This window comes from Microchirus variegatus, assembly GCF_963457635.1.
Source record: "Microchirus variegatus genome assembly, chromosome: 7".
Taxonomy (NCBI): Eukaryota; Metazoa; Chordata; class Actinopteri; order Pleuronectiformes; family Soleidae; genus Microchirus; species Microchirus variegatus.
This window is the reverse complement of record NC_139808.1, coordinates 16,629,978-16,645,813: the sequence shown is the minus strand read 5'-3', so window position 1 is coordinate 16,645,813 and position 15,836 is coordinate 16,629,978. Positions and strand designations below refer to the sequence as shown.

The 15,836-nt window shown below is 40.4% G+C and overlaps 1 protein-coding gene across 1 annotated transcript; it reads right to left on the bottom strand.

Annotated features, from left to right (window-relative positions):
- Nucleotides 1-3,899: 3,899 nt before the first annotated feature.
- On the bottom strand, nucleotides 3,900-14,828 carry LOC310929215 (uncharacterized protein; the record flags this gene model as incomplete). Its single annotated transcript, XM_083891937.1, has 10 exons — nucleotides 3,900-4,095; nucleotides 7,527-7,644; nucleotides 10,727-10,799; nucleotides 11,840-12,048; nucleotides 12,525-12,741; nucleotides 13,604-13,678; nucleotides 13,761-13,997; nucleotides 14,112-14,344; nucleotides 14,430-14,521; nucleotides 14,608-14,828. 10 exons carry the CDS (start codon nucleotides 14,826-14,828, stop codon nucleotides 3,900-3,902), a joined length of 1,671 nt encoding a protein of 556 aa, XP_083748063.1.
- Nucleotides 14,829-15,836: the final 1,008 nt, after the last annotated feature.

Genomic DNA, 15,836 nt, shown 5'->3' with positions numbered 1-15,836 from the left:
GGTGTTTGTTGAAAATATATACAAAAAATACTAAAAACTGTGAATCGAGTGTTAACATCATAGTAATGGTGCAGAAGTGAAAATGTTATCGATCTTTTCAAACATACAGCATCTGGAACATGGAAACTACGTGCTTTAATACAGCATGCTAAGTTTTTTATCAGTTTTCTTTGGTTAGGACCTCTGAAATATAATTGTGTACATACTGTACTAGTGGAACTTTGTTTTATTTTCCAGTTGATTTATTATAACCAAGCTTCAATACAAACATCAAAAAATATGTACTCAAAGTGTTTTGGCTTCAGAGAAGATCAGGTTTTCCATCATATAATTAGTCAAATGGAATCATCTAAGGTTCCCTGCGTTTGAAGATCACACAGCACTACTCGACCTCATCCGGAGATCCATTGTTGACATTTTCCTTTAGCTGTTGCGCAGTCCAACCTCTGATGATAGCATCAGGCGGCTCAACTCAATTTAGAAGGTGTAACATTTCATCCTCAAACACCTCACTGAGTGGGTACGTAACAGGACACTGTAATCCATCAATAAAAGTGTATTGATACTGTCAAATGTTAATATGTCATCCATAAACCCCTGGGTCTCCCTGTCACGGGGATACAGCCTGCTCAGCAACACACACATCGTTGCCTCATTGTTGTGTTGTTCAGTATCGACCCATGGTCTCCCTCTGATCGGCGGTTGCTGTAAAAATGTTGCATGCCGTGACTGAGTGAACCATTAATCAGGCCTGATTTTGAAGTGTGAAGACGCGAGTGCATTTTTCTGTCAGAGGACTGTTTAGTACAACAGCGCTCTGTACTACAGGCTCCCACTCTTCAGTGTAATAATGGCAGCAAAAAGGAGGTCATAAATAATGGATTCAAGATCACTTACACCTCATGAAGCAAGGCCACGGTGTTCGAGGGGGATATCACTTTTTTTTTTCTCTGCTGAAATTATAGATTTGCCTCTTTTTTGCCGCAATTGGAAAGGAAAACAGGACCTCTGACCTCTCCAAGAGGTTTTTGACAGAGTTTAAAGTGGTGCAAAACATGATGGCAAAACAACAGTTTACACATCAACTGCAACTAAATGAAGATGGTTTATCACCTAAGCAATGGCTGTCAAATGTCGCAATGCCATCTTAATTCATCCGTTACAGTGATTCATAGTGGGACACATCCCAAAAAGTCATTAAAGACTCATTTGTAGTTTGATTTACGGGGTACAGTGTATTTTTGTAAGTCTAAATAAGATCTCATATAAGCTTCAAATAACCATAAGAATGTATAGAATAAATAGGGTATATCTGAACTTTGGTTAAATGTAATTTGCTGCTGGTCATGACATAACACAAATGGTAATACTCAATCCTATTGTCTTCTATAGTGATCAAAGCTGTGATTTAAAGATTTTCACATTTTAAAATGGGCTACGACATGGCTGTTCCATTTCTTTATGTAGGTTGACTTAAATGATGTTTGTCTTGAGGAAAGGTTTCATTTGTAGATGTTTGTGTAATATCATGTAATATTATATCATTTTCATTTGCACTTAATTTTCCCTGAACTATGAGAACTGTTCCCTCTCATCTTGTGACAAAAATAATTATATTTTAATGCATTTGAAATGTAACTGTCCACTATCGAGCCCCGTTTAATTGAAAATATATGAGTATTTATTCAGGAGAATTGAAGAGGTGTTCTTATTTTATCGCAATCTCCTTGCACACACTTAAAGCAGAGTTCAGTGTTATTTCCTTTAGATGATGGCAAATAATGTGATAACCTCTTGCAACTTTGTGTCCGTGTTGGTGCCTGTCTTTATACTGCCCCTCAGTGGCAAGATTAGGAAATGACCTAAAAGAGAGAGAGGAAAAAAAGTTTATTTCTTCTGAACAACTGTGCAAAAGCTTTTCATGCATAAGTTTTGATGCTTTGCCATAAAATGTGAGGATAACAATCCCAATAATAACTCATGTGACTATACAGCAGGAGATAAATAGGAGAGAGCAGAGCAGATGATCAGATCTCACTCCATATCTTAATGGGATCCTCTCACACGCCAAACCCCCGTTAATGACCGATCCCCCAATTATGTAAATTCAGAGAACGGTCACTAACGGTGAGAAATTGAAGTTGCTCACACAAACACTAACAGTGTCACATTGCAGCGAGCACTAATTGGCCTCTACTTTCCACATAATTGCAGTGGCCCAGGTCATGTCCTCGGCTGACCTCTCCTTTAAGTATTGTTTCTCAGCACACAAACAGTTAATAGAGCAATTAAGATGGCACTCACAAGCACCACTTGTAGGGACCATTTGGCAAGAACAAGCTGCAGGAGAGGCAGGCAGGGATGCGGTAATCGTGCATATGGTGAACAAGAGTCCAGAGGGAATGGAGAGTCAAAGTGCAGACAGTGCATAATACAACTCAGTGGTGTCGTGCTCTGATGTGAATGTAAACTGATGGTCATCACTCAACCAATCATGCTGCATTAGGCACTTTCTGTGTGAGGCATTTAAAGCTTGGCTTGTAATACCCTGCAAAGCACCAGGAACTGTATTTGTATTGAATGGCGGGCTGACTACAGTCTTTGCTCATTCAAAAGACAGACAAGTGGTGACCCACCATTTAATACAAATAAATCTCCCACCGAGACAGAGAAAACTGTCAGTTTTACTGTAGAAGTGTTGAGATGTCACAGTATAAAAGGGATATGTATGAACTAATCACAACAACGTCTCCATTTAGCCTTGTAACATAACATGTGCCTTAACATCTCCTCCCAAGGTTCATTTGTCCTTCTCTGTCTGGTATCAGCAGATTCCCACACTCAGTCTAACCAACCAACTGCTGCCCGTAGTGTTGTGGGTTGGGTGCTGTTCCAGGTGATAAAAACCCAAACAGTGACACTTTTCCCCTGAACTACTGCACAGACAGCCTTGATGCCCTGTGCTGTCTGTTCCTCTTGCAAGAGGAATACAACTCACAGACAGCTGCAGTTCTTATGTCCTGATTTCTACATTCGGCATGGTTTTATGAGGATTTTGCCCCTGTAAAGTGTTAAGGCCACATTATACTTCGTCGGTTTAAAATAACATTTTCAGCAAAAATACTGCTTCTACAAGATAAAGTGTCTATTAAATACTAAGTATTTAGTGTGACCTACCCTTACACTATCTTAACCCTGTGTTTGTCATTCTATTTTATGTCAGGAATATACAGTATCTATTACTCTGTTTCCTCAAGACATGCTTAAGCATTACATACACATGTTGTGTGACTTAAACTCATTGTCAGCTTGATAAAAGACCAACTTTCAGTCAGATAATTTCTAGCCAATAATCACAGAATTGAATCACAGAATTTTACAGGAATAAAAACAACAAAGCTGGTGGTGCCCTGAAAGTTTTTCACAGTCTCACTGTTGTTACTTTGAATAATGACAGTTGTTATTTTTGTTGACTATTGATCATTTTGGGAAGGATATATTGTCCTCATAGGCTGTCTTCCCTGAACAATTTTTCTTCAACTTTTCAAATGAATTGACAAACCACACTTTTCCAGTATTCCAGCTTTATTACAATAGCGAAAGATTTATTTCTTTCAGTGCCTTTTAAAAGTCAAGTGTGTAAGAAACAAACAGTCACAAACCAAATACTCTTCTTCTCTACTACAGTGACCTTCACATACCAGAACAAATGTTGGTCTTCCTCATTTGCACAGAAAGCTTCCACTCCAAGAACTTTTTTTTTTCTCAATTTGAATTAGTGAGACTGGAATCAAAATGCTGTGAATGTGTCAAGGGAAGATAATGTGAATGCCACCTATTTCTGAAACTCGTCCCAGGAGAGTGAAGAGGAACAAAGTTTCTATCTCCTTCTCTCCACTCTACCACAGACTTTGCCCACCCTCTATGACTAAGTTATGCCCTGTCATGTAGTCGGAGGCATCAGATGCCAAGTAAACCACTGCAGCTTGCAGGTCTGTCACTTGAGCCAGTCTACCAGCAGGGATATCTGACAGCCAGCGCTGCACCAGAGGCCTCAGACTCTCCGAGTGGATGAGAGGGGTGTCAACAATCCCCCTGAAAAGAGAAGCAGAGAAATGAAATCAGAAGGCATCACAGCAGGGGACCAGGAGTGACAGCGTTGTTTCAGAGCCACCACTTTGGTGACAAAAATAAACCCAATTATCCTGTGAAGAAAGGGCAGGGATGGCATTGCTGATATTTACTGTGGGACTGGTGGCAGCACTCTAACCACTCTTGGGTAAATCTTCGGTACAAAGGAGCGTGTGGTGTAATTTGTTCATAGCTTTTACTTATAGAGGCAGTGCGTAAGAAATAGAATCAAGTGGTGAAACAAACAGAGGATTCTTCCGCTTACTTTACCTTTTCCAAGCACATCAGGGTTAGCCAGTTTGTCCATTCAGACTGCTGCCATTTGGTGGTGCCTTTCTTGTGACATGTCCATGTAAAGACAAAGGCCACATAGGCAGTCGCCTAGAGCACCACCCACAGGAGAGTTTTGTGTTGCTTAAAGGTGGACCTTTAAGTAAGTATTAGTGACACAGTGGTGAGACAGAAACAGAGGGTGACCAAGCACATCAGGGAACTACGGTGACTTTTGCAAACCAGAAAGGATGTTATTCTTTTTCATTTGTGTAGTATACTTCCTTCTGCCTCTAAACACAAAAAAACACATTCTGTGGCTGGTTTGGCCGTTCACGCTGCTGTAGAAACACGGCAGAGCAAGATGACTAAAAGACTTTATTCTGAAGCTGCATTCACCCGCCTCTGTTCAGTCTTTGTGAACTGATATGACGTAATATATTTGTATATTTGTATATATTTATATATATTTGTATCTGAAAACTCTGTCAAGCAATACTATCAGACCTTACTGAGGGAGTATTTGTATGTATACGCAAGCGGTGTAGAGGCAGGTGGGGTCCAGAAGCGTTTATCCTGTCAAACTGCTGAACGATGTTTTGAGCAGTAAAATTAATTTGTTATTTTCTTGTGTGATTTCAGTCATACGAATACTGTACATACATACAACCTGTCTTAATTTACTTATACAATGTTCAAATACACACATTATACAGGAAGAGTCGTGTGGCGCTGATATTTCAGCTTATTCAGCACTGGGTGACTCATTTGGAAATGATTTGAATGGAAAAGACATTTGTTTATATTTAAAAAGATATGCACTACAGTTTTAAAGCAATTATGCACTTATACAAACATACTTATGCGTAGTATATTCAATTTCTGCCAATAAACCCTTCTAATTATTACACACTTGAACTACTTGTATGTTATTCCTACATATTTTCTAAATGAAGTATGTTTAACTAATATGATGCTGGGACAGTGCCCAGACAGAATTCATATGAATATAATTCGTGCTGCTTTTAGTTTGGTGTCGTCTAATTGCTCTGTGTCACAACAACAGCAGCTGCTCCCTCCACCTCCTCCAGTGAAATATCACACCACTAACATATGAATAAATATGTCAACATGCTTGCTTGCACCTAATATGAGATGACTTCTGACTTTCTACACAATTGACGTGACAGTGACTAAAAGCCACCAGGCCTGAATCATTGTTCAATGTTTCCCGGTGCCTTGGTATAGAATTCCAACATTTGGCTAAATTAGCACTTCCAAGGAGCGTGTGACACCTTGGTTAACATATTCCACCTCAATTATATTTCTCTTCAGCTGCCCTGTTATCTGGAACCTTTCCTGGCAATCAGAGGTACTGTTTTCCCTCAGCCAATTTTCTAGATAATGCAGCTTATCACCACTGCGGCTAAAGTTGCCAATGGAATCAGGCTCCAGTCAACCTCGCGAGCACTAATTGTGTCCCTTTTTTATGCATATTTACCGACTGTCACTTCAAAGAAATCACCAGCCCACTGAGACGCCCAGTTAGCGAGGAGGGAGAGCGAGAGAGAGAATTGCTTCTTTGCAAATTAAAATTAGCAAACAAGCCGCTGATAAATAAAGCGAGGCCCTGTGCGTGCATGTGCGTGTGCCTCTGCATGCTCATGAAGGCTTTGTTGTGGCACAGGGCCTGGCTCGCCCGGTGCCACAATATAAGAATTTTCTCAGGAATGGCTGGGGATAAGGGATGCTCCTCTTAACACACACACACACACACACACACACACACACACACACACAGAGAGAGACCTTCCTGTGTTCTCCCCGTTTTTTCTTCCTTGTGCTCAGCTTCACAGACAAATAGTTACAAACAAGGGGCTATTGTTGCAGCGACACTTGTGAGTGAGGCTGGAAATTTGATTCCCTAATTGAATAGAACAATTAGAGCAAGTGTTTGGTTGATTCATCCCTCAAGACGTCATCTAATTAAGCACTGATGCGTTGTTTGAGGACTTAAATTAGCGCCTCATTCTCAAATGGGGCTCTTCATATGAAAGCAAACACACTAATCACCACTTCTTCTTGCAGCTCAATCCCTCACCACACTCACAGGTGGACTGGGGTGTTTTAAACACAAATACAGCACTTGGGGGGGGGGGGACTGTGAAATGCAACTCGAGCTGCAACGAACCATTATTTTTATGATCCATTAATCAGTTGATTATTTTCTCAATTAATCTTGTACTTGTTTGGTCTGTAAAATGTCAAAAATGTTGCTCTGTGTTTCCGAAATCTTGAAATAACAATGTTCTCAAATGCCTTTGACCACAAAATGTCCACAAACCAAGATGATAATGGTGTTAATAATTTCTTTGTTATATGGAGGTTATATGGACCTTTTGACAACGTGTGTTGTCAATAAAGAGATGTAGCTGAAATAGTAAAAACATAAAATTACTTTTTTTTTCTTTTTTTTTTTTTAAATGAGCAAGCATAGACTGGGCAATCCAGTCAAGACACAGAAGCACACATTTGGCGAATGAGTTCAAAGCAGCCATTCCAGAGATTGTGAAACTTACATGCAATTTACTACCAGCTAGTAACTCAATGTGGCCATGGGGTCAGCTTAATGTGGCTTAAGGTAAACTGTGGGCATCTTTTTTATTTGTGTTAGCTCCACGATGTAAATTAGCCTTCTTGCTATAATTCTGCAAGTTTTCGTCTTGCATTTTCGACTGATGTCCATTACCATACACACTAAGAAATCAAAGTACCTAAAAAGGTACAAATACTTTGTCCCTCCAGTTGTATCCTATCAGGGCACAAGCACTGTACATTTAAAATGTGTACCTGCTTTTTTTGTACCTTTAAAGAAACATTTCTGCACCCCTAGTGACAAAAATGTACCTTTATGTCCAGGTACAAAAATGTACTGATTGGTACACACTGAGAAAGGTACAGTGCTTGTACCCTGATAGGGTACAACTGGAGCAACAGCATTTGTACCTTTTTAGGTCCAGTCTCGTACTTTGATTTCTTAGTGTGTACGCTGTCACTATCAAAATAAACGAATAAATCCAATGAAATAACGCAAAACATACTGGTTAAGGACAGACAACACTTACGGTGAGATGCAGTTGACACGCACTCCTCGGTCCATCCACTCAGTGCCCAGAGTCTGAGTCAGTTTGACCACTCCAGCCTTGGATGTGTTGTAGGAAAGCTGCTTCTGAGGATGAGGGACTGCAGGGTGGAGGAAATAAAATCATTACCAAAAAACGAAAGAGAGAGGGAGAGAGAGTGAATGAGGAGAAATTCAAAAGGATAATATTTGAGGGATGTACTCAAACTGAAATGCTCAGGTAAAATATCCCCATCATTTCATATTGTACTCCTGATAAAAGAGAATAACAATAGAGCCTTTTTTAAAAGGGGGGTCTAACAACCTGTACATGTAATATTGCAGCTCATGCAGTTTCTTGTGGACACTCCATAAAAGCTCTTCCATTAGCTGCTGGGGGGTGGGGGTGGGGGTGGGGGGGAACTCTGCAGATGAAGCCATGTAAAATGAATTGCTTATAATGTCCAGTTATGCTCTGTCCTCAGCAACAAAGGCAGGGAGCCATTTGTTTGCCTTGACCATCACAGATGCTGCACACTGCATGGGATGCCGGGACAGGGGCTCATTTTCTACCGGTTGATTAATCATCGCGAGGAAGGCTCCAAGTTACATACAACTTTAGTAGTTAACCTCATCACCTGCTGATCTGACTGCCAAATGGCTTCAGTGTGAGACTGGGATGATAAATACTGGCCAGCTGCAGAGAGGCAGAGACCAGTCCAGGGGAGAAACGGCTGGAGCATCCTGAATACATTGCTGAAGCGAAATGTACAGGACATAGTTAGAGGAAGATGGAAAGTGATGGAGAAATAAGACGTAAACAACAGGAAAGAGGCCACATAGCCGAGAGTGTGTTCAAATTGTGCAGAGTGCGTCAAGATAGCAGTGGAAGGTGAGGTTGCGCTGGATAAGGAAAGGCTAGGACCTCAGAGGAGCAGGCGAGGAGGAGTAGAGCCCAGGGCTTACACGCAGATTGAAGGTGAAATCCGGCTTATCAGGACAGGAAACACAGCTCAAAATGCCTAACAGCACTAATCCTCAGTCGAGACCTGATGATACAGGCCCAAAATACCATTCAGAAAATGCCTTCATCCTTTAAATAAACCTGCATTGATGTTTTTTGCCGTCTTAAAGAGCAGTAATCCCCAGAGAAGGGAGAGGAGGTAGAAGGAGGGCATTCAACAAAGCCCTCTTTAACATTCAACCCTGCTACTTAGTGCCCATTTCAAGAGGAGGAAAATATGCTCTTTATCAGGCACTGCCTTTAAATTTTAAATTCTACTGAGCAGATAAGGAGATCAAATGATGCCACTCCTTTCTTATAATGGCAGTAACATTCCTGACCATGCTAGCTAGAATGTGCAGGTACGTGTGCACTGAGCATGTGTCACACAATCCCTCAGTATATCAGTATATGGTCATCATGCAAAAACAGGAAAAAGAAAAACAGTGACTGCATCAAGTTATTTCCTGTCCAGGTGTCACTGAGCTGCTGGACATCATTTGGGGAAAAAGGTGGGTGATGGTGTGCGTGTGTGTGTGTGTGTGTGCGTGTGTGTGTGTGTGTGTGTGTGCGTGTGTGTGTGTGTGTGTGTGTGTGTGTGTGTGTGTGTGTGTGTGTGTGTGTGTGTGTGTGTGTGTGTGTGTGTATTGTATCCAGCAGATGGACAAAAAGCTGTCATTGTGCATTTTAATTGGGCATTTACTGCTGCTTTTTGGGCTTCCACTTGGCTAGAACAGGTCCCATCTGATTACACATTATGACAATATTACAACAGATGTCCAGACCAATAAAGTAAATTCCTGAAGGACTGTACGTAATGTGAGTAATTGATCATTTTTTTTATGTTGGCCTCTATTTACCAGCATGCTCCTGTTTTACAGATTGCCCCTGCAGTCGGGAGTGGGGCCCATATGGCACTGGCGATTTGACTATACTGCTGATGAAGTGATGTTGTTCCTCTGGAGAAACCTGTTGGAGGAGGAATAATACCGTGGTGCTCTGAATTACAAGGCTTTTATGCAGCTCGCACTAAACTCCAAATGTGTCTTCCGCTGTTCAAACGAAGCTGCTGGCACATGACAGAGGTTTTGCCGTTGCACAGGAACCCTCCCTTCCCATGTTGGACCTCAGGTTGCCTTCCACATCCTCCAGACTGCTCCACAGAGAGGGGATGTTTATTATGATGCAAAACTGCCTCAGTGAGACGCAATTACAACACAATGTATTTCCTACGATGTTTATTGTATGCATGGGGTGTGTGCCGCATCTCTATACAACAGTTTAACTAGGGTACAAGTTTAAAAATAGAAAGGCTGCCGAATCCTTTTTTCCTTTTTTTTCATTTTGCAGGTTCACCTCGAGTTTCATCAGAAAAATTAAAACAGTAGGAGGTACTTCAAACTTTGTTTTTGCAACTGTAACGGTGTGAAGTCAGATTTGACAACTTTATCTCTGGTGATAATAGAAAAATACATTCAGCGTGTTTTGTTTTGTTTTTGTTTTTTTAAATACAGCACAGTTCATAGTGACTTTAGTTGTTGCTGTTGTTAATATTATTCTGCCTCTGTCTGTTCCTTATGAAAGGAACATTATTTGTATCTGAAAACACGCTCTGTCAAGTAATGCCACTGGACCTGAGTGAAGGAGCGTTTGTGTGTATACAGCAGCAGCACAGGGGTGGGTGGGGACAAAACATTAATTCCATCAACCTGCTGAACGACAGGATTTTGCGCACTAGAATTCACATTTGAAACTTTTCACAGTCACTTCTGGGGGGGGCGGGGTTCAGACGTACTCCAACCGATTTGCAGCCATCTTGCTTTACTCACGCAATATTGCTGTTGCCTTCATCTGCCTTGCCAAAACAAATCACTTCCTGTGTGCAGTGCAGGACAATGGATGCAATCTAACAAACATGTATTCATATTATAGGGTTACACACTGTAGCTTTAAAGCTGATTCTGTTCTCTCTTTATTTTTACTTTACTGTTATTGTCATGATGTAGAGTCAAATATGACAACTTAATGTCTGGTGATAAGAAAAAAAAAGATGATTTATTCAGCGTAACGTACACTCCTGCACTACACCGTATTCAACACTCTTCCTCCTCTCATCCTAACTCTCCACACCAAATGGAGGGAATAAAAGCAGACATAGAGGAGCTCCAGAGAGAGCACAGGGGAATAGAATCATCACTCACCTATTAGACTGGCCATGGAGGCTGTGTTGATAATCTTGCCATATCCTTGCTTTAACATGACTCGACCTGCTGCCTAAAAAAAGAAATTCAGGGGGAAAGTGGGATACGGTGAACACAGAAAACAGATCAATACCATATGTATATGACTCACTGCGAATGGAGGAGATGATATGGAATTAACAACTGGAGCTAGATCAGAAAAAAATTTTTTATTGCAGTTTTAATCTTCTTTATGGACAGAAAACACTTGTTAGAAACAGATCTAAAGCAAAATATTCATAGCAATTAGGTGTTGTCACTAAGAGTGTTTGCAAGAGTGGGAAATAATATCAATATGCATTGAACCCTCGTTATTTTCATATTGAGGAGAAGTGTTTCAAGATCTACTGTTATCGAATTACTGACTAACCATAGTAACCACAGAGCAGCTGAAGCGAGATGGCCCATCCGTAATGAGGTTAGCCTCAAGTTTCAACAGTGATATATGGAAGGAATATCCAGAATCAATTTAGTTTCTTTCGATTTTCTATGAGAATTTTTAATAAAGAAAATGGCAAATATTATTTTGTAAGTTGTGCAATTATAAATAACATTGTTGTTCTGTGCCTTTCACTCATTTCTACCAATCAGTCAACAATGAATTTGTTTCTTTAGATTAAAAAATGTATATGCTGAGATAAAAATGTGTAGAGAAACCGGAACAAAGGGAATAAGGATGTGTGTAAAAATGAGAAATACTTGCATCTTTTAAAAAAAAAAAAAAAAAAAATAGACCTGTTCTGCTGTTAAAACACAAACATGAAGTGAGATTATGTGCAACCTTCCAATCAAACTAAACCACTTGCTGGATGAATGTCTTATTTATAGCAGTGTTTTTTTTATTTTATTTGAAGAACTACAGTATATATGTATATACACACACACTCAAAAAACATACAGGTCCAGAGAATAATAATCTTGCTGCACAGTGTTTATTGTAACAGCAAATGGGTAATATTCTTGTGATTTTATTCATATGTAAATACTAATATATATAATTGGTGCAGTTTGTTTTCAGCCGCTAATGCAATAAGGTGAAGAATAAACACAGAGACATTATTCACTGAAACACACCTGACAGCACATGAATGTTCCCCGCAGGTTGACGTTAAAGGTTTGGTCCCACTCCTCCAGACTCGTGTCTTCACTGGCCGAGTTCATGTTGATGCCGGCGTTGTTACATGCGATGTGGATCGCTCCCCACTTGGAGACGATGTTGTCAATCATCCTCTGGATATCGTCTGACTTGCTGATGTCAGCTGTGATTGAAATGGCGTTGATGCCTGCTCAAAAAAAAAAAAAAATCAAGTAAAAAAATTATTTTGTGTTTATTAATTACCCCCTTTAAAATACATGTGAACCACTTCTATGCTGGGAATATTTGGAAGCTAAATTTTAATTAAAAACACCAACAATTATAACAAAAATCTATCTTATTTTAACTGTAAAATAAATATATTTTGTAGAAGGAAAGCAGAGACAAAATTACACCATGAATTACACCCTTATCCAGGAAAAACATCATATGCTTTACTATGCTGCCATCTGCTGGCAAAGCTGTTGTCCTACTGCACAGCTTTGAATTTTGGACTGTTGGCAGAAAGTGATAGTTTGACTGAAAACAATGAATAATTGTGAATTTATTATTAAGTTATGTGCCAATAACGTGACACTAAATAACACAAAACTGAGAAAGTAAACTGAAGATGTGAAAATGTGGATGTGGCTCATGCAGCTGTGTTGTGATAACATGCCGTACCTTTCAGAAAGAGCTCTTCAGCCACGACCTCTGCTTTTTCTTTGTCCAGGTCAACTACAGCCACCTTCGCACCAGCCTCTCCCAGAGCATGAGCGAACGCTCGGCCTATCCCCTGACCAGCACCGGTCACGTACGCCACCTGCCCATCGAGACGCATCCGATCGAGAATGGATCGTCCGTTGATCCCACAGAAAACCTGGTCCTTGGTTATTTTACGCTACAGACACAAAGGTAAGCAGTATAAGTGAAGAGTGACTCTGTGTGTCTTGACTCTGGTCTGTCTTAGTTCAAGTGTGGTTGTATGAGGTACAAACACATGATCACCATTGACTTGACACTTGACAAAATGCTCACCTAATAAACTCTACACCCGCTTGGGTCAAAGACATCTTAAGAATAGGTTTGTGTCTTTATCTCACCATTATGCAGTCTGCAAGCTGATCCAGGAGTGTTTTTAGCTCACAAGGACACCTGGTCTACTGCTGCCTTGTTCGGATTAATCAGTGTGGAGGGTTTCAAACGCTGATATCACAAAATAACATACGAGAGAACACTTGATTGAGGCAGCAGTGGATGAACAACTCCTGTGTTCCCTACGGAGAGTGAGAGGTTTTCAAACCTGCCTAACATTAAAGAAAATCCTATTCCACAACACATAGAACACTGAAGCTGGCGTAAATATTTTAAAATATGAGCCTTTTGTTTGTGTCAATACTTCATACAACCTCACTTCACTATATAAACTATAGAAGACTCTTGTGACTTTTACTTTTTACTATATTTACAAGGATTTGGGATTTTCTCTTCTGCACTTAAGGTTTTTCGTTGGAGTTTTTGCTTTATTTTCTCTTTGTATTCGTCTACTTCCTGTTTAATCTGCTCGATGTGTTTTACCTGTGTTCAATCATCCTTGCTCACAGTCTCCTTCCCCATTTTTGTCTGTTGGGGTTCACTGTCTGCTGTCGTTCTGCGTTCCAGATTTGTTTTCTTCAAATCGCTTTTGTGGTTTTGGATTAAGTATTTTTTTTACCCTGCCATCATCTGGGTCTTCTAAGTTTGGATAAAAATAAAGACTGTACCTGTGACTTTGAGCACTCTGGAGTCACAGAAACACGGCGGATGACACTGATGCCATCTCTGAGAGGGATAATGACCTTTTAAAAACAAACACAGTTAACACAAATCTCTTACTATTATCTGTAAAAAAAAGTAGCATGTAAAGGCTTGAAACTTAACCTGTTCCACACGTGGATCATCGGTTACAAACTGGTTGAATTCTCTAAGGGCCAATCCATTACTATCTGTGGTGTCTTTAAGATAAACCTTTGCTTTGAAGAGCGAGTTATCCACACACATGACGCCTCTTAATCGCAGCAGGCTGTTGTCCAGGATAAAGTTGTAGTAGTTGATGTAATTACTCTTGTCAGCATCGATGAAGACAAAGTCAAATTGCTCACCTGCAGCTGCCAGTTCCTGAAGGGGACAGATGGTTAGTTAGAAACCCTAAACTGTGTCCCACAGTTTCACTTAATGGACACAGAAGCTATGACTGAAAATTGCAGCACAAAGTGTGATCAGTGTCCTCACTTTTAGGATGTCCATGGCAGATCCAGTCTTGACCGTAATCTTCTTGCCGTGTGGCGACTTGTCAAAAATAGGCTGAGCGAACTCTTTGAGGTATGGCTCTAACTCGCAAGCCACTAAGTGACCGTCCTCAGGGAGACCTTCAGCCATGGACAGAGCTCCGTAGCCAGTGAACATCCCAATTTCTAGGACTGCCTTTGCTTGACTCATGTGAATCAGCATCTTAAGGGTTTGGCCTGCCAAAAAAACAGAAAATATCATAATGATGTGGCAAATCAGTAACTATAAAAGCACCGAGCTGTGCACATGTTTATGTCCAACCTTCAACATGTCCAGTGATACATTCTTTGGGAAGACGGTGCATAGTTTTGCCTTCTGTGTACACCTCATCCCAGTCATGAGACATTGTCTTTCTACAAATAAAAATAACGACGTTAGAAACACTATGCACATTAATGTTCTTACATCTTAAATAGCACATGTTGCAGGTAGGACATACTTGTAAAGCTCTGCCAGAGGTTCACTTTCCTGTGTGGTCATTTTCTCCAGATAGTCGTCCATGCCGCTGGCTACGTCCAGGGCCTTCTGCAAATGACCCCTCAACTCTTCCGGGACATTTCCACTTGCTGCAGCTAACTTGTTGGCTTTGGTAAGCAGATCCACAAGGACCTCCACTGGAGTGTCAGGAACTAGGGGGAAATTCATTAAGTCATTTTCCATTGGTACACAATAAGCAAGGGTTTGTCTGTGTGATCAGGTTCTCGATGCGTATGCAGTGTGCCCTTGGAGTGCTTTTACTTTGTAAGTGCAACAGAGCATGTGTTTGAGACATATGAGACAGATTTAGACGTTGAAATTGTGGTAAAAGATCATTTCCGTTGTATTTTGTTGTTAAAATTTGCAAGGTTTCAATCAAAACGTGTTGCAAAAGTAAAATTCACATTCACATGTGTTTATATCCACTGCTGTTAAGCAAATATTGGGAGTTTGTAAAAGCATTAGGTGTTAAAAATTGATAAAAAGGCACGACTTTATGATATTATAGAGTGTGGTTTCCTCAGCAGTCTACACATACTTCTTTTCACTCTTTGTTTCCTTTTTTCAGTGCCGTTAATGCAGAGAATGCAGGAGCTGGATTGACATTTCTTCCTTTATTCCCTGAATCTATTCATGTACAGTCTGATAGGCGCAGACTAGCCCAGTCTCTAGCAGCAGGTGTCATATCAACAAGGTCATACAGATATGATGGGCCGAGTCCCCAGTCAAAGGGGATAACACACGTGATAGTGGTGCCCTTCGTGAGATAGTCTTCTCCTAGTGTGACTTAGGTGAGGATGATCTATTGTTTGGTTCTGGTGTCCATTGAAATCTCGCACACACGTGCATAGAATGCATAGTTTTGTATGGGAAGAAGAAGGTTATTGCGATTAATTAATGTTCAAATCGGTCAGTAATTAAAGACTAATCCTTGATCGTGAGTGAAAGTTGAGGAAACTGCAGTTTCCTCATAAACAGGAAAAACACTTATTAAAAACAGAATGAATATCTGACCTGAGTCTGTCTGGACCTGGCCCTTTGCCGTTGACTTTGAATGAGGGACTATTTTTTTGTTTGTTTCTGGTGCATTTGTGATGTCAAATCTCATGCACATGTGAAGCAAAGGTGGTAAATAAAAACACCACATACCAACTACTGACAATGGGAAAAGTGATAATCGCCATTTTTTTA